The following is an 18,837-nucleotide window of genomic DNA, read 5'->3' on the forward strand; positions in this document are numbered from 1 at the left end:
CTGAGTCTAGAGACGGCGGGAAATGTTTCTCTGTTTCCACCTCCTTCCTGGCCTAAGGCAGCCCTCGGCCTTGATGGCCTGGCTCTGCCTCTCTGCTCAGTCTGTGAAGCCCTAGGTTTCTCGGCCCCATTTAATCCGCCTCCCTACCAGATGACAGGGAGGAGGGTGCGGGGAGGGGGGGCTTCCTGTGCTGGCCGCTCGGCCCAGGCAGGGCAGGTGGGTGTCGCACACCTGGGCTCACCTGCGCGCTCGCTGCCCCAGGGGCCCGTCCTGAGCACAGAGGTCCTGTGATTGATGCAGAGGGGCTGTGGGGCAGGGGGCCCCGCGCAGGTGCTGGGCCCCCCACGGCCGGCTCGCCTGAGGACCCGGGGTGGCTCCTGTTGTGTCTGCGCTGGGCCCCACAGGTTGCGCTGGATGTGCTTGTCAGAGCTGACCGTCCAGGCCGGGGGCCAGGTGCGCGGCCACCCCTCCGAGGCCGCGCCTCTGAGACGCGCAGGTGGGGGGTGTGGCGTGGGGCCTGCCGCCCGGGGAGCTCTGGCCCGCGGGCGTGAGCTCGTTGGACACCCCGGCAGCCCCTGGCTCTGATCCCGGGGAGCCCCCCCAGCTGGAGCCGGCCCTGCGACCCCTCCTTGGGTGTGATGGACTGGCTCTCGCCCCTCTGCCGAGCCGCTGGGCCTCCTTCGCTGTGCTTTGCTGCAGAAGAGGCCATGGTTCCCGCGGGCGGGGTGACATCCCGCCGGCCCCACGTGTTGGCACAGGCGGTCCGGCCTCTCGGGGCGCTTTCCCAGGGACTTTCAGGATAGTTCAGCCTCTGAGCCCTGTGGGCGGACGGTCCCTTAGGGCGCGTCTCGGGGCGACAGGAGGTGATGCAGGGGAACGCGGTACCCAGGTGGTGGGAGCCCAGGAGCAGTTCCGGGCGCCGGGGGCGTCTGCGTTGCCCATTCTTGTGTTTCCACGAAGCCTTCCCGGCCCGGGCAGCCCGCCTCTGTCCCTCTGTTTTGAACCTGAAACCCACGGTCTCGGAGCGCCCTTTATTTGTGTAACGGGGGCCCCCGCCCTCGGGCTCCGCGGCCGCCCGCGGGCAGGCCCCCCGCTGCCCGCCCCGCGGCTCAGCGGCCGCGCTCCCTTCTCGCAGGCGCCTGGACTCCAACGCGCTTCACTGCGACTGCGAGAGCCTGTGGCTGGCGGAGCTGCTGCAGAGCTACGCGCGGTCGGGGAACGCGCAGGCCGCGGCCACCTGCGAGTACCCCCGGCGCGTCCAGGGCCGCTCGGTGGCCGCCATCACCCCGGAAGAGCTGGACTGTGGTGAGTGAGCCTGGGGCCCTCTCCCGCGTCGCCCTCGGTGGCCGCGGCACGTGGGCGGCGCTGTCTGTCCCCGTCGGTCGCCGGCCGGGCCCGCGGCGCACGTCTGGGGGGAGCCTGACCGGGACCCCGCTTGACGCAGCCTGTCTCTGTAGTGCCTGGACGAGACGACTTGGTGATAAACGTGGCTTTTATTTTCAGGCTTCCCTGCAAAAACAATAGCCACGTGAAATGCCCTGCTCCCTCCAAGCCTCTGCCTTTAGAGGCTGCGGCGGCCTGGCTGGCAGGACCCGCGGCGGGCGGGGCGTCCGTTGGGGGAGGCGGCACAGGCCGGGGGGAGCCGGCGGCACCTGTGCCTGGATCTGGGCGGTGGCCACCCAGGGTGGCTGGAGGCCGATTTCGTCCAGCTGGTTGCACCTGTGCGTTGCCTGCGTGTATGCGACATCTCATGCAAAACCATAAGGAAAGGAGTGAAATCAAACCTCTCAGGGCAGAATCTTGCTTGTCAATAAATGCCCAAGGAATCCAGCTTTTCTTTTAGGTGTAGCACTTTTGCTGGGGATTGGGGGCGGCTAAAATTAGCTTTTCCAAAGCATCACTGTTATTTTCAAATATTGAAAACAAAATTGATTACTTTGAGAGTCACTCCGTGTCATAGTACCCCCCCAGATTACTTGTAACCTCACTTGTCACCATCTGTAACCTTCTGTGAACAGCACCTATGGCTTTCCTTGCGTGCAGGTGACCGGTGTCAGTCCCGGGCTGTCCCGTGGCCTCTGTGTGTCCTGCCCTCTCGTCTGTGTAGGGGCCGCAGTGGTGGCAGGGGCTGCGTGCCCTTTCTCAAGACTCCCTCCTTAGGATCAGCTTCCTGGGGAACGGACGGGGGGAGGAGGGGAGGATGCTCCCGCTGACCTCTGACCTCTGAACCTGCTTGGGCGCCATGACGGTTAACTTCCCTGTGCCCTTCTTGGGTCTTCCCTCCAGAGTCAGCTCGGGTTCTGCCCATTTCTCTCCTGGGGGAGGAGCAGACCCTCCTACCCGCCAGCCCAGCTCCACCGACTTTGTCAACAGGGACGGGCTGCGGGGGGACAGGCAGCGGTGCCTCGAGTTTTTTGTGACATCCTGGGGCCTCGAGGGACGCCTGGGGACGGTGCTCCTGCCCCGAGTGTCCTGGAAGGTCCTCAGTGGCCGCCCGTCGTCCAGGGCCTCCGGGGGGGGCGCAGGCGGGTGGTTCCCTCCTCTGGCTCTTTCACCACTGTTGGCTCTTTCTGGAGCGAGAACGTGGGGAAGGGGAGCTTTCCCAAAGCCCCCGCACGCGACACGGCGGGGAGGACAGAGAGCCCGTGGGTGAGGGTGGCCAGGTGGGCCGGGGGCCTCGGACACACAGGAGGGAGCGTGACGTCCGGACTGGGGGGGGGCGCGGGATGCCTGGGGTGAAAGTGGGAGCAGCACAGCTTCAGGGGCTCAGCGTGGGTGGCGGTGAGTTTGAGGGGTTTCCTGCTGACGGCTGTGCAGTGATAGACACGCGGACCGCCGTTTGTGCCCGTCGGATGTCAGATGTTGTGAAGGCACCGTGCACACATGCACACATAGGAACACATGTATGTGCACTTGTGAGCACACATTTTCTTTTTGCGTGCCCGGGGCAGGTTGATGAGTTTGCCTGGGCTTAGAGGGGTCAGTTCTCCGAGTTTCCGAGTTAGCAAGTGACCAGTCCAGGCTGCCACAAGGACACAGAGAGGACAGTCACCCAGCAGCTGGAGTGCAGGAAGGATACCTCTCTGTGGCCAGTAACTGGGTGGCCGAGGGGGACCGGAGCGGGGACCCCACACTGAGGTGGTCCCGGGGTTGGGGCCTCCGGCCCTGCCCGTGCAGCCTCAGCCTCCACCCTCGGCGTGGCTTCAGCTGAGCAGCCCCGCTGCCTGTCCTTTCACTCCCGAAAGCCGCTTCTCACGCTGTGTCTGCTTACTCGGAGGGGAGCGTCCACGGAGGTGGTCCCACGGTCCTCAGTGCTGGAAAGGCCGTGGGACTCGGCTCTAACAGCGCCTTCTCCATGGAGATGCCCACCTGCCGTTCTCATGGGGAGGGTTTTGGTTTGAACGTGTGAAGGCATTTGCTCTGGGTCCTTGTTCACGAGACAGTTTAAGACCCGGAGGGTCTGGTTTCCTTTCTGGTGCAGAAAGGCCACGGATCACGTCGGAGCCGCAGGACGCAGACGTCACACTGGGCAACACCGTCTTCTTCACCTGCAGGGCCGAGGGCAACCCCAAGCCCCAGATCATCTGGCTGCGAAACAAGTAAGCGGTCCTGGACGGGGCGCGGGGGCGCCGGGCCCCAGTCCCTCCCGCTGCCTGCGAGCTCTGGCTGTGCCGCGCCCCCTGCGGCCCCGCCCCGACCCCTCCTCCTCCTCCCTGGAGGGAAGCAAAGGGGAGGGAACGTTTTTCCTGACTTGAAGGTGCCGCCAGGCGGGGCGAGGTTTCCACCGCATCCCGGCCTCTGCAGGGTGCTCAGCCCGAGCCGCCCTCTGCCGGGCTTGGTCCTGGTCAGCGAGGCGCGTGCACACAGCGGGGGCCGTGCCCCCCCCCACCACCCGCCTTCTCCGACGGCAGCTGTGGGGTCTGGCCCCCGGGTCCCCAGGAGGTGAGGGCGGGTCGTCCCTGCGGGCGGCGTCTGCAGGGAGACCCCATTAGGTGAACGCGTGCCCTCTGCTCCTGTGCGTCTGATCGGTCTCCTGAGAGCCAGGCCTGCCCTTTGGTCCACAGGCACCTTGGTGCGGGGGAGGGGGTGCAGGCGGATCCCCACGGGGCCCTGGGGTCAGGTCACCGAGGGTCGTCACACGTCCGTTTTGAACTGAGTCCTGGGAAGGCACCCTCAGCGTGAGACACGTCCTCGTCACCCGTGTTTGTTATAAACACAAGGACCTCGGCACACGCTCACCAAAGGACAGAGCCCTCCTGTGGCTTCCGTGTGCCCCTGGCCAAGTTCAGTCACGATGGTGCAAGGAGGTGGGCGCCCTGAGGCCGGCTCTCAGCTCTCGAGTCCAGCGGTGTTTGCAGAGAAGAACAGGGCAGCCGGCCGAGGCGGGGGGTCACCTGAGATGCACCTGCGTGGAGATGTGCGGTGGTTCTAGGCCTGGCTTTGTTGTCTACATAGCTGAGTGGACACTGGGCTCGGGGCCCATGCTGCGCGGGGACCACGTGAGACGCTGGCCTGTCCCCAGTGCCGTCGATCTGGGACAGCTTGTCCGTGTCTGCAAGAGCCTCACTTACGGGGCCTGAGAGGACTGTTGCCTCCACCCGGAGTCCTCGTGAAGGACGGCGAGACACGGGGGTGCTTTGGTGCAGGTGGAGAGGAGCACAAGGGAGGCGGCTGGGGAACAGGCCAGCGTCTCACGAGACGGGGTCTGCAGCCTGCGGCACCTGCGTTCTGAGATGCGTGCTGAGAAATCTCTCAGATGGTGGCAGTGTTGTTCTTTCGGCATTTGTAATCTTCTGCTTTTAATAACTTAAACGTTTCTACCCTTTTATCTTGAGTGAGTTTTCCAAAAACAAAGGGAGAGTGTTCCTGTGAATTTTTTCCACTCTGTTCATTTTTCCCCTTTGGAACAGGGACCGCTTTAAAACATTTGTAGGTCGAACATGTGAATGATAAAACTGAATGTGTGAGTTAATCACAGATGCAAATAAACACCGTGCATACACACTTTTCCCAGAAATGCCAACACGTCGGGCTGTTGGGAAGGAAAGTTCCTGGGAACACGAGGTAGGGCTGCACAGCTGCAGGTGTTCCGTGCCTCCAGGCTGGGGTCCCCGTCCCAGGACAGGCCCTCGCAGGGGACCAGGTACTTCCTTGTGCTTTCAGAGCCTGAGCCTGCCGGGTCTGTCTTTACAGTAACGAGCTGAGCATGAAGACAGATTCCCGCTTGAACTTGTTGGATGACGGGACCCTGATGATCCAGAACACGCGGGAGACGGACCAGGGCATCTACCAGTGCATGGCCAAGAACGTGGCCGGGGAGGTGAAAACGCAGGAGGTGACCCTCCGCTACTTCGAGTCTCCAGGTACGTCGAGGGCTCCCTCGGGCTCTCAGAGCCGCCTTCCCCCCGCCCCGTCCACTCCCTTCTTTGTTGGTAAAAGACCAATGCCAGGGTCTCCCGTGGACGCTCCTGCCGTAGGGTTGGCTCAGGGTCATAGGTGACCCCCGACCCTTGCTCTGGTCCACGGGCACGCCCTAATCCAGGGCGGGCACTCAGAGTGGACAGTGGAGGCAGGGAGTGCTGGGAGCACAGTCCACAGGGGCCGTGGACACCTAGGGAGACAGGCCCCGCCTTCCCCGACACCTCCCACTCACGCTGGTCCCAAGGCCGTCTCTCACTTACTGTCATTTATCGATGGGCTCTCTCTTGTGCTAAGGGCTTTAGTTATTTTAAAAGAAGCCAAAGATCTGAATTTTTATGCAAAATGCCCACATCTAAATTTTGGCACCTGGTCTGAAGAGACTGTTCCAGCCGAAGGAAGCACGGCTGCGGCCTTGATCGGCCTGGGTCCCACCAGGTCACAGACCCCACCCTTGGCAAAGTGTTGAGTCTTGGAGCTTCGGCCGGAAGAGGAGCTGCCCTTGGAGAAGAGCCCCGGGGGGTGGTCCTGGGCCCCGCGGCGGCTGGAAGCAGCGAGGCGGCTGTGGTGCCTCCACAGGGCCTCGTGTGGCCTGCCGGGGTCTGTGTTTCCCTCGTGCGCCCAGGGCACTGCAGTGCCCTCGACAGCAAGATAGGTGGTTTGTGTGTTTCTTTGTTTAGATTCTTAGTATGAAAGCCTCGTTGGTTGCTTGATCCATCCCAGCAGAGGCACAGCCGAGATTTACCGATGAATGAGCACTTCAAAGGAAGACGCAGGCTGTACGCTGCAGCCACGTTCCCGGAGTGGAACAAGGTGCCCAGCATCTTTGCAAAGTCCCACTGCTGTGAGCCTGCCATAGATAAGACAGAGCTCCCGCTCACAGAAGGAGCTTGTGTTTTATCTGTAAGGCACAGGGAAACCCACACAATGTGGAACAGAGTTCTGTAGGGATATGTCAGAGGACAAAAGGGAGTGACAGAACGTGAATGACACATTTCCGTGGCAGAGTTGCCGTGTTAGTGGGATCATTGATTCCCAGACGGGAGTATTACAGTCTCTCTCTGACATGAGAGTTGCAAATCTAACCCCTTTGGATCTGAATTTTTGGTTCTGTCTCGGGAACGAGGGCCTCCTTTAATGCACTAGTCTGATCATGTTGGCACCAGCCCGGACAGGGGTTGCCAAACCTGGACCACTGCCTGTTTTTCCAAGAGCTTTGAAGGAAAAATATGTTTTACATTTTTATGTAATTGAAACACTTAAGAGTGATAATTTAGAATACATGCTAATTATGTGACGTTCTAATTTTAGTATCTATTAATTAAGTTTTATTGGAACATAATCACACTCAAGGATTTATAGCCTGAAAAGCCCAAAAAATCCGCTCCGTGGCCCTTTACAGGAGTTTATCAACACAGAGATGTAGATAAAGATGATGGGCCCATCTGTAAATCTCCGTGAGTCACGAGGGCTAAATGGACTTCTGTCTACTTTGAAGCTCTGTTATTAGGGGCATATACCTTTGCAGTTTTCATCTTCCTTGTGAATTAAACTTTTGGTTATTGGCACTTCTATCTCTGTCAGTGCTTTTGGCCTTAAGATTAATTTGATTTTATAGAGATGGTCATACCGAGTGAAGTGAGTCAGAAAAAGATATCGTGTATTAACGCATATATGTGGAATCCAGAAAAATGGTGCAGATCAACCACAGGCAGAAATAGAAACACAGATGTAGAGAAAAAACATGTGGACACCAAGGGGGGAATGGGGGACGGGGGGGGGGTGTTGGGGTGGGATGAATTGGGAAACTGGGATTGCCACATATACATTCCTAATGAGAAAAATACAAATTGTACACTTTAAATATATGCAGTCGTATGTCAATTGTATCTCAATAAAAGTTCCTACAATTTAAGAAAAAGATTAATTTGATTTGATACAGGTGCAACCCACTGTCTCTTGATTAGCATTTGTCAGCTATACCTTTCCCATCATGTTGCTCTGAACCTCTCTTTTTTTATATGAATTTTTATTGGCGTGTTGTCGACTTACAACGTAGTGTTAGTTTCGGGTGTTCAGCACAGCGGTTCAGGACGTACACATGGACACACGTCCGCTCTTCTAGACAGTCTTTCCCACACAGGCCCTCGGGGAGTACGGGGCAGGGTTCCCTGTGCTGCACGCAGGCTCTTAGCAGCTGTCTGCTTTGTGCAGAGCAGTGTGTGTGTGTGTGTGTGTGTGTGTGTCAGTCCCCGAGCCCCAGTGCATCCTTCCCCCTCCTCCTTCCCCCCGGCACCATACGTTTGTTTTTATTATCTGTGACTCCATTTCTGAAACTTTCCATATTTATATATTTTCGATGTTCGTTATACACAGCATAGAGCTAGGTTTAAAAAAAAATAAACACTGACTTTAAAAATGAGTCCATTTACATTTATTGTAGGTAGCAACATATTTAGATTTATAAATTCTACCTCTTATTTTGGACTATGTATCCAACCTTTTCTGTGTGTCTTGCTTTATTTTGAAATAATTATTTTTCATCTTCTGTTTCCTACTTCTAGTTTGGAAGTTATAAACCTTATTTCTTTTAAGTGGTTTTCTAGACAATTTCAAATCCATTCCATAATTATCAGTGTTTACAGCTACTGTCTTTACATTTGTCTTCAAAGTATAACCACCCACCTTCGTTTCTAGGCTGAGTTCTGTTTTCTAATGTATAAAAGGTTATTTTGTACTGTTACTGTTTCTCTAGCTGTACCGTGGAATTACCGCTTCCCGCTCTTTTTATTCCCCCTGCATCTCAGCTCCTCCACTGGGGTCACTTTCCTTCTGCCTGACGTGGGGTGCATTAGACAGCAGGCCTATGTGAGGACCCGCTTTGGGTTGCTAAAGCCTAACGTGAGGTTTATTTCTTGCTTTTACTCAGAGTTCCTGGGGGTGGGGGTAGGAGCTGACTTTATCTCTTCTCGTGCTGATGGCGGAGCCCCTCGGGGACCCGTCCTAGAGTTTTCTGTCTGACTCTTGTCCTGGGTTCCTCGTCTCTCTGTCTCCTGAGGCTCTGACGAGCCACAGGTACCACGGCAGGGCCCTGCAGATGCCTCAGGATGGGCTTCGGCTTTGGTTCTTGCCCCGTAAACGGCTCCACGGTCTCCTGTTTGCTAACCTTTAATGTCATTTCTGCAATTTCTGTCACCCACTGGCACTTCGATATGTGGTAAGCAGGGCTTAAAAATGAACAAACATGAAAAGATGTGGGGAGGTCTCTTTCCTGCCACCTTCCCTGGTCCATGTCATTCCCACCCCCTGAAATGACTCATCCTTCTAGAAAATACTGTCAGTGCCTGCAAGGCCAGAGCTGCTTCCCGCCTGCTGGATCTAAAGGCCTTTCATATCAGCAGATGAGGGGTTTTCTCACTCTTTCGCTTTTTACGGCGGCTGCATGGAATCCCTTTGTTCAGATGAGACGTCTGTGTAACTAGTTCCCTTTGAGGTACGTGACGTCTTTGGCTGTCACAGGTCTGCATCTCTTTATCCAAAACCCCTTGGGCCAGAGGTTGTTTGAAATGCAGACTTTGGGGCTCTTTTTCAGGAGGGCTGCGTGGTACCTAATGCATTTGCTGACTTGAATGGTCACAGAATCTTGGATGACCCCCTCCCCCCCCCCCCCCCCCCCCCCGTGAGTATATGAAATCCTGTAGCAAACTGCATGGCTGTTCCCAGTGAGGGGCTCGGTGAGGCCTCTGGGTAGCCTCGTGCTGGAGAGGTCAAGGTTTGTCAACAAAGGAGTTGTGAAAAGATATTTTATTTTTGGATTGGAAAATTGGGGATAAAAATGTCAGCCTGAAGAAACAGCACAGTAATTTTTAAAAACGGTTTTTGTACATATATTGTTTTAAAGCCTATAAAAATATTGGGTTGGCCAAAAAGTTCGTTCAGGTTTTTCCGGAACATCTTACAGAAAAACCAAATGGACTTTTTGGCCACCCCAGTCCTGTGGGGTAAATTCCTAGGAGTGTAGTTTCTGGGGAAAAGGTGAATGGATTTTTAGTTTTGACGTGTGTGGCCACGTTCCTGTCCAGGTGGACCGTAGCGGTTTACGCTACTGACCTGTGAGCGTTCTGTTTCTGTACGTCCTCGGTGCACAAGCTCAGTAATAAACGTGTGGAGTTTTCGTCTGGATTTAGAGTTGAAAAGTTATCCCATCATAGTGGTGATTATAATTATCTCAGAGCATTAATTTGTATTTTTCTTTCTGTGAGGGAAATCTGTTATTTCTATGTATTCTAAACACCCTTTGAAAACAGTGTCTTATAACCGGTAAGAACTGCTAGCAAGGTTTACCAACAAGACTGACATGATACACTTAGAATAAACAAAAGTAAGCCTTCTCCAGAGTCCGGTCCATGTTTGAAGAAGGAACTGATCCGTCAGGGCTACGGATGGTGGTTTGACCTGAGGCCACGGACCGTCTTTATTGTCTGCACATTTCTTTAAAAAAGGAGAGGAAGGACTTCCCTGGTGGTGCAGTGGTCAAGCATCCGCCTGCTAATGCAGGGGCCGTGGGGTCTATCCCTGGGCCGGGAAGGTCCCACACGCCGCAGAGCCGCTAAGCCCATGCGCCACAACGACTGAGCCTGTGCTCTAGCGCCTACGAGCCACAACTATTGAGCCCGTGAGCCACTCACCACAACTACTGAAGCCCACGTGTCTAGAGCCCGTGCTCCACAAGAGAAGCCACGGCAGTGAGAAGCCCGCGCACCGCACCAAAGAGTAGCCCCCGCTCGCCGCCACTAGAGAAAGCCCGCACGCAGCAGCGAAGACCCAGTGCAGCCAATTAATGAATGAATTAATTAAAAAAATAAATAAAAAGGAAAGGAGACACAGTATGCCATTGGACTGTATTTGTTTTACTGATGTTAGACGTCGGTGGGTAGAATGAGTCGCGTGAACATAGAAAACCCCACGCAAAAACGTTCGCTGCGCTGGAGGATTTTAATTCGGAATCTGTGTTTCCTGTGACAGCGCGCCCCGCTTTTGTAATCCAGCCGCAGAACACGGAGGTGCTGGTGGGGGAGAGCGTGACCCTGGAGTGCAGCGCCACGGGTCATCCCCCGCCGCGGATCTCCTGGACCAGAGGCGACCGCAGCCCCGTGCCTGCCGGCCCCCGGGTGAGCATCACGCCGTCCGGCGGCCTCTTCATCCAGAACGTGGGGCAGGAGGACAGCGGCGAGTACACCTGCTTCGCCTCCAACACCGTGGACAGCGTCCACGCCACGGCGCTCATCATCGTGCAAGGTGAGAGCGGCCCTCGCGCAGACCCGCCTCCCGCGGGCTCCGCCTGGTCCTCCCGCCCAGCACCCGCTTCGTCCTCTCCCAGCACATCTCCCCTCCGGTGGGAAGACGGGGTGGCACGTTTTCTCTCCGGACGGAGGCCGTAGGCGGTCAGGGCTTATTTTTCGACGGCGTTTCCCATGTGAACGTGGGTATACGTGCGCACTCGCTGAGGCCCACGTGTCTTGAATCGGTCAGCGTGTCTTGCACACGTCTTGAGATGTCCTTCAGGTCGATGTTTGGACCTAAGGTCTGAGAGTACGTATAGTTTTCAGACGTAATGCTTTGTATTTCCAGACTCCTCAGTTGACTCCAGAATGAGTTTATTAGTTTTCAAATAAATCACGAAGTGGGACATGCGTTGGGAAACACGGGGACAACACAGGAGTGGGAAATGCAGAGAATGTGCTCCTTCCTCCTCCGTCCCACCGGCCTCCTCCGTCCCCACCAGCTTCTTCACGTCCCTAAAAGTCAGCCCTTAGTCCGTCCTCTGGCCCGTTCTTTGCGTGCGTGGCCACGCAGTCGCGTCACCGGTTTTTACTTTCTTTGGGGGAGGCGGTTGCCTTTATGAAAATGGAAGTATATTGCATGCGTTATTCTGTAATTTATTTTTTTCACCCACTGAGGATGACATAACTCCTGTTACTGTGCACAGTGGCACTGGGTGGCATCTCACACCGGCAAATACTGGTTGTGGTTGAGGAGTGAGACGAACCGCTTTACGTCAGGCCCCTCCCTGGCACCGGAGCAGGTCGCCACCTGTGTTCTGGGTTGTGGCCGAGGTGCTGTCAGACGGCAGTCGCTGTGACGCAGGGAAGCCCCGGCCCTGGCCGTTCTTCCTGCCCCGCATCCCCTTCACTCTTCAGCATCTTCCTCCTCTGCTCCGGACGCTGTGTCCACAGCAGGGGTCCTGGCGGGACCCTGAGGGCGGGGCTCCTCCCTCCGGGGAAGAAAAATGCCGTTTTCGCCCAACGCTGTCTCCTAAATGTGTGTTTCCAACGCCTTTCCCCCGGAAGCTCTCCCTCAGTTCACCGTGACGCCCCAGGACAGAGCTGTCATCGAGGGTCAGACAGTTGAGTTCCACTGCGAGGCGAAGGGCTACCCACAGCCGGTCATCGCCTGGACGAAAGGAGGTGAGGGGGCGGCCAGGACGGCAACCTTCTGTCCTTCCCTTCCTGGGACGCAGACCCCCCGGGCAGGCCGGCGATGGCCGGACCTGACCTGACCCCGAGCTGCGGGCGCGTCCGGTCACGGGCCCCACCCACAGGCAGGACGGGAGATCTGTCCTCCCCGGGGACCAGGGCGTCGGGCCCGTCCCCTCCCACGTAGTCTGGGCCCTGCCTTCAGTGCGCACGGCATTCGTCCCTTGGGTGGGATTGGTCGTGTGCAGGTGGAGCTTTCTAGAAACCGGTGGTAGACTGTCTGTCGGCACATGTGACTTTCTCACCTGAGTTCCCGGGGTTCTCGCTCTTGCCCACACAAGCTGTCGGGACTCGAGCGTGGTCACGCCTCGGGTGGACCCCGCCCCTTTCTCCAGCGGGGAGGCCGCTGGGCACACCGTGTGGGGAAGGCCCAGCCTGTGGGCCCCGGGGGGACAGTAGCCTGGCCAGGAAGGCCGGGGAGGCAGGTGCCGAGCTGGTGGGCCCTCAGGGTCTGCCCCGGACCCAAGGGGGCGACCGGCCTTGAACCAAAGGGCGGTGCCGTGCCTTCCGCCCCGAGGAGCCCTTTCCAGGGATTCTGGGAGCGGCCCGGACGAGGGAGAACTCCCCGCTCTCGGGAGGAGAGGCTCGTCCCTGCCTGGGCAGCCGCTTGGCTTTAAACGACGCCACCCCCGACCCCTTCCCCGCCCCTGGTCCGTCTACGCCCGGGCCCTGTCCTCTCCCCGCCCTCCCCCCCTTCCCGGCCCCGTCCCTCTGCACCCAGCCTGGGCCCAGCATCTCCGCGTCCCTGAGTCCCTGTGCCCCCCCGGTGCCTGCTTACTGAGCCCCCGACTCCCGGGTCTCCGCCCGTCGCTCCCTCCCTGGAGAGTCTGGAGGGGCAGGGGCCGTGCGCTGATTGTCCCTCAGTTGTGACACACGCACAGGCTTGTGACGAAAGCTGGGACGGTGACTCCGGGCCAGACCCGGCGAAGACAAGCTCTAGGACCCCTTTGTCCCTCGGTCAGAGGTCTGCCTGACGCCGAGGCCCCCGTCTCCCCGCTCTGACGGAGGCCAGGCTCATGGCCGTGTGTCCGTGGCACTGAGGGTGCCTCCCCGCCTTGCAGGGAGCCAGCTGTCGGTGGACAGACGGCACCTGGTCCTGTCCTCGGGGACCCTCCGGATCTTGGGCGTCGCCCTGCACGACCAGGGCCAGTACGAGTGCCAGGCCGTCAACATCATTGGCTCCCAGAGGGTCACCGCACACCTGATGGTCCAGCCCCGAGGTAGGCGGCGGTCCCGGGCCCCTCCCCCCTCCCCCGCGGACTGTCCCCTGGACTCACGTCCCGGGACGTCAGCAGGGAGGACGCTGCCGCCTGTGGGTTGCGGGCACGGCCGGCTCCTCACAGTAGAACAGGCCGTGTCACGTCGCCTTCCCCGGGGGCGAGCAAGGCGGCCCCGGCCCTGCAGTGCGGCCGTCCTGGGAGCGGACCTCCCCCGACCCAGACGCGTGGTTCTGCCTCCTGCCGGCCCCGTGTCCCCGTTCAAAGCCGGGCGAGGAAGGCGGCAGAGGTGGTGGCTTGGGGGGCAGGGGGTGCCTGCGGAGGGTCCGTAGGGGTCAGGGCCTGGGCCTGGCAGGGGGCTTCGGGTTTCCCCTCCAGGGCCGAGCAGGCAGGACGGCGGGGGGCCTGTGGGGGAGGCCATCCGTCGGCCCCCTGCTTCCTCCCCCATCGCCAGCCTCTGGGGGGCAGGGCGTCGGGTCCACACCGCCGGCCCCCCAGACACACCGGAGCCGCGCGGACAGGCTGGCGGCTGCCCGGACGCTGCTGCTCCGGTGGCGGGCGGCGGCCCCGGACCGCCCCCGGGTCCCGGGCGGCTCCCGCGACCCCGCGGCCGCGGAGGGAGCGCTGGGTGCCCTGGGCCTCCCCGGACCGAGGGCGGGGCCTTTGCTGGTCTGAAGCTTTTGGTGCGCATCAGGAGGCTCCCGGGTTCTCCACGTGCGTCAGCCCGCGTCCCTGCCTTGCAGTCACCCCGGTGTTCAGCAGCGTGCCCGGCGACATGACGGTGGAGGTGGGCAGCTCCGTGCAGCTGCCGTGCAGCTCCCAGGGCGAGCCCGCGCCCGCCATCACCTGGAACAAGGTAAGGGCTGCGGCGCGTGGCCGGCGGGGCCGCGCCTCTGCCCGCTGCTTCTTCAGACCCCCGTGCGCACACAGCCAAACTGTAAACGTAACGAGACAAGCTCGGGACGCTCTCCTTTACACGTCCTCCTTGGTGACAAAAGCAAAAACAAAAAACAAAAACAAAACCCGTGCTAGGTCCTTGGTCCCATAATCACTAGCAAAGATTTTCTGTTGCTTCGTTTTTCTGTGTTGCTCTATTTAAGCCCGGTACAGAATGCGCGTCAGTGTTTAAACACACACAAGTGCTTTAATGTGAAACACGTCCCTGGAGTCGTGCAGGGGTCCCCTGGGAGGGAAGTGTGGGTCCTTGGCGGCCTGAAGCCTCGGCCTCCCTGGCTTTCTCCTCGTCCTGGGGCATCGCCTGCCTTCCCGGGCGTGGCTTGTGCCCGTTCCGGCTTCTTGCAGACCCGGTGCCCCTGCCCTGCACCACCCACCCCACCACACATCCCATGAAGGTCGCTTTTTGTGCCCCTCCGCCCCCCGAGATCCCGTAAAGTCCTGCGGAGCGAGGTCTGTGTCTTAAGCTTTCCTGGGTCTTTTGCAGGCGGGTAGGAGAAGTTCATCCCCTTGAATGTGCATCCCGCGAGGTCTCAGGGTCGGGTGGTCTGAGCGCAGCCGCCGGGACGGTCGGTTCTGTTCCTGAGGTCCTGACAGATGGCACCCCCCCCCAGGATAAACGCCTCTGCTTCTCAGTCTGATCCCACTATTCTTTCCATTTATTTTGCTCCAGGATAGGGTTCAGGTGACAGAAAGTGGGAAATTTCACATTAGCCCCGAGGGATTCTTGACCATCCACGACGTGGGGACCGCGGACGCCGGCCGCTACGAGTGCGTGGCCCGGAACACCATCGGGCAGGCGTCGGTTAGCGTGGTGCTCAGCGTGAACGGTGAGGTCGCGGCGCGGACGCTGCCCGCGGGGTCGGAGGTGACAGAGGGACGCAGGGAGTTTGGGGGTTGGGCGGGTGTTAGAAGACAGCGCATCCTGACTTTGCAGGGAGGCGGGCGGGGCCCAGAGAGGCACAGCCGCCCTTCTTGCTGCTCTAGACTCTGCAGGCTGCTGTGGTGGTGCACGTGCAGATCTTTCCTCGCTCTGGGTTTCGTGGTTGGTTTAGTGGTCACCCAGACTCCCTCAAATTCTACAGCATATAATTTACAGTCACCATTTGGCAAAAGCACAGATGCAGCTGCTGCGGTGAAGGCACCCTGGCCCCTCTGCTCTGTGTTCCCTCTGTTCTGGGTGTGTGTGGCCGTGTGCAGTCCTGGGGTGTGTTGTCTTCATTGTAAACCCACAAACAACCAGGGATCGTTCCCTTCCCTGGATCTGGTCTGTGGCCCTAGAGCCAGGCGGACCCAGGCTCTGTGCCGGCCTGCAGAGCTCGCCCGGAGACAGCGTCCCCGCCGGCCCCACCATCGGGTCCGTCCAGGCGTCACCTCCATCTTCCTAGAAATGCAAGTCCTAAGGCTCCGTGTGGGCTGGGCCAACGGGGCGGCGCGCGCAGCCTGTAGCCCTGCGTGGGGTTGCAGTGCCCGCCAGACCTGCGCGTGGCCTCCAGCGCGCTCTGTGCCCCGCTTTCGGCCCCCGCGGCACAGAAAGCCTCGCTTCCCGGGTGCAGAGCCTCCACACCAGGCCGCTCCTCTGGCCGGCTCCCCGGTTCCTCCTGCAGGAAACAGCCTCCACCTGCATCTGCATTTGTGCCTTCCCCACCTGAATCTTCTAACGTGCCTTCCCCGCGGGCGGGCGAGCCTCAGACGGGCCTGAGCGCGAGGCGTCTGAACGCGGACGCCCCACGCCCCACGCCCCACGCGGCACCTTGAGCCTGTAGGCACCTGCAGAGAACAGTAAAGGCAAAACTGGAAGGCTTTTTTTTTTTTTAATGTTAAATGGCCTTATCTTCCCATTATATTAGAGTGCGAAGTGGTTCTAAATTTAACCAGTGAATGTCCTGAGTTAAAAACAGTGTTTCTTTCAGTTAGTATTTATTTTTATACTTGAAAATGTTACTTTAACATGGATTAGTTATACATGAAATTTAAGAACAATCTCCCAGCCATAATCCCACTCCCCAAAAATAACCACCATGAACGTTTTAGTGAATTTTCTCTACCCTTTTTTTAAGGTATATATATGTTTTTGGATTATTTTTCTGTGGTCATTGCTTAGATAAAAACAAATTCAGTTTAAATCATTGGCAATGATGAAATATGAGGCTGATAAAATTATGTAAGATTGTCCTCTCCATTTGTCTGACGTGTGGCACAAAAATATTAGGTTCTGAAAATGCGTAAATTTGGGCTCTGAGATCAGTGTCAGGAGGGAGTATATTCCAGGCGGGAGGGTGTGTATCCCCAGAACCGAGTGAAGGCAGCATTGCAATAAGAACATTTTCAACCACGTCAGATTTTCTAGAAGGGTTCAGTGTTTTGGAGGAAAAAAATACTGTTGTGTTTATTAAAATGCATGTTGTCGGCGAGCTGATGTGAGACATTTTGAAAGATAAAGATAACATATTGGTTGGAACGAGGTTATTTTATTTAGCAAACTCTAGAAAAATGTCAATATCAAGTGAGAAAAGAATGAAGGGAGGAAAGTAGAAAGGGAGCCGTGGCTTCAGAGGGCAGGTTTGGCCGCGTGTGCCTGAATGTGCGTGAACACGTGTGCACGTGTGTACACATGGTCGTGGTGTGGACGTGCGCTCGTGCACGCAGCTCGGATCCTTGGGTGAGGGCGTGGGGTGAGGGGAGCGGAGTCTCGGGAGGGGGAGTGAGTTGGGGTCCAGCCCCGGGCAGGTTGGCCTCTGACGGGAGGAACACGCCGAACCCGCCGGACGTCCAAGCACCACACTCTCCGCCCGGGAGGGCGGCCGCTCGGTGGGCCTGAGTCAGGGCCTCCCCTGTTGGGTGGTGCTCTGGTAGAAGAACGTCCGTGTTTTAAGTGATACCTCTTTGTCCTGTTGTGGGGATCCCCTGATTTTAAAAATGAAGCGTCTGCAACTTCCATACAGTTTGAAAACAGTTTCTCACCGCATTTGTGATAAAGTAACTTAAGGTTTGGTGTGAGAGACAGAAATAACGTTGGAGAAAAGCGCGCCTCAGTCTAAGCCATGTCGTGTCTGGACGTTGCTCTGTGACTCACTCGTGTGTGTGTTTCCCGATGGCCTGCGACCTCGCCCCTCCCAGTTCCCGACGTCAGCCGGAACGGGGACCCGTTTGTGGCCACGTCCATTGTTGAAGCGATCGCCACGGTGGACAGAGCCATAAACTCCACGCGGACGCACCTGTTTGACAGGTACGTGCGGCGGCAGGCAGAGCTCTGACCGCACTCGCTCGGGCCGTGGCTCACAGAGGGCGGGCGGTCCTCGCGTGCAGTTTTTACCCGCTTCATGGGAGTGAAACACTGTTTTCATTTGAAGATCATAAACAGAGCCAGCGGTAACTGCTGGGGGTTAAGACAGCAGAAGGACCCGCCTTTCCAAGTAGAAGCTGAACTGTGATTCACAAACAGAACATTTTTTAAACATTTTGACTCAGTATTTGGGCTTGTTACTCAATGATTTGGCAAAAACAAAATATTTCGTAAGCCATTAGTGCATTTGTTCATCCTGGCACTGCCAACGTGTTCTTTCTGCATTTGACCAGACGTAGAATAAAATAGATAGAATAAAATAGATGGGAAAAAAATGGGTGTTTTCTCTGTTGACGTAATTAATTATGTGTTTTTAGTGTCTTTTGGTTTTGTTTGTTTTGTTGCCTTCCGCTTGGAATAAGTAAGGTACGGTACCTCGTGTCTGTAGAAACGTAGCCACAGAAGCATTTAACAGCAGCCGTTCTCTCTGGACGCGAGAGACGTGCGTTCTCAGTCGTGTGTTCCTTTCTCCCCTCTCCGCCCCAAACGCGCGCCAGCCGACCTCGCTCCCCGAACGACCTGCTGGCCTTGTTCCGGTACCCGCGGGACCCGTACACGGTGGAGCAGGCCCGGGCCGGGGAGATATTCGAGCGCACGCTGCAGCTGATCCAGGAGCACGTGCAGCACGGCCTGATGGTGGACCTGAACGGGACCAGTCAGTACCTGGGGCTGGGTGCACGCCCCCGGGCCCCTTCCCGGCGACCGGGGCCCGCCTGCCACCCCGGCGTCTGTGACGAGCCTTGTCACGTGCAGGTTGCCTTGAGCTGGGACCGTCCTGCGGTTCCACCAGGTCCCCCTCCAGACAGAGGAGAGCCCCCGGGAGGGCCGGGGGGGGTGAGAGGGGATGCTTATGGGGCCCAGCGGGTGCTGTGCGGACGGGGTGGGGGGGGGGCGATGCCGCCCTCCCCTTCCCCTCCACCCGGTGCCCAGCCCCTGCACCTCTGCACAGCCAGAGGGGGACGAGCTCCCAGACGGCATTTAGGAGGAAGCGTTTCCTTGCCGGCTCTTTGGCTGTTCGGGACTGAGACCCCTGGGGCTTCTTCAGGGCGGCCGTGACAGAGCAGCCGTTGCAGCCTCGTCCTTCTCTCCGGGGACGTGGGAGCTGCCGGGCTTTCCGTCCGTGCCCGGGGCCGGGTGGTGCTGGGGGCCCCGGGACCTGTCCCTGCAAAGCGCCTTTCTTGTGCCGGCCACCCGTGCGCATGTCTCACTGCTCCTCCCCCAACCTGGGAAGTTCCACCTCCGGCTCTTTTCCGCTTCTCTGTGGGAGTGTTTCAGGCGCTGTCCTCTGTAGAGGGGTGCCGTCTCCTGTTTCCTTTAAACGTATGTGGCGTTGGTCCTGATGGGCTCTGAGATGCTCTGGAAGGAA

General features: G+C 58.1%; 1 protein-coding gene across 2 annotated transcripts in view; it reads left to right on the plus strand.

The window, feature by feature from the left end:
- The window catches only part of PXDN (peroxidasin), a 65,995-nt gene that overhangs the window by 35,165 nt on the left and 11,993 nt on the right, over positions 1 to 18,837 (plus strand). For both annotated transcript variants that reach the window (XM_057742552.1, XM_057742551.1), the window contains 10 exons: positions 1,136 to 1,305; positions 3,482 to 3,599; positions 5,194 to 5,363; positions 10,444 to 10,716; positions 11,769 to 11,885; positions 13,016 to 13,174; positions 13,915 to 14,027; positions 14,799 to 14,955; positions 17,246 to 17,354; positions 17,969 to 18,126. In XM_057742552.1, coding sequence (XP_057598535.1) covers positions 1,136 to 1,305; positions 3,482 to 3,599; positions 5,194 to 5,363; positions 10,444 to 10,716; positions 11,769 to 11,885; positions 13,016 to 13,174; positions 13,915 to 14,027; positions 14,799 to 14,955; positions 17,246 to 17,354; positions 17,969 to 18,126 — 1,544 coding nt within the window. The remainder of the gene's footprint in view (positions 1 to 1,135; positions 1,306 to 3,481; positions 3,600 to 5,193; positions 5,364 to 10,443; positions 10,717 to 11,768; positions 11,886 to 13,015; positions 13,175 to 13,914; positions 14,028 to 14,798; positions 14,956 to 17,245; positions 17,355 to 17,968; positions 18,127 to 18,837) is intronic.

The sequence above is a fragment of the Hippopotamus amphibius genome, chromosome 7 (genome assembly GCF_030028045.1).
Source record: "Hippopotamus amphibius kiboko isolate mHipAmp2 chromosome 7, mHipAmp2.hap2, whole genome shotgun sequence".
NCBI lineage: Eukaryota > Metazoa > Chordata > Mammalia > Artiodactyla > Hippopotamidae > Hippopotamus > Hippopotamus amphibius.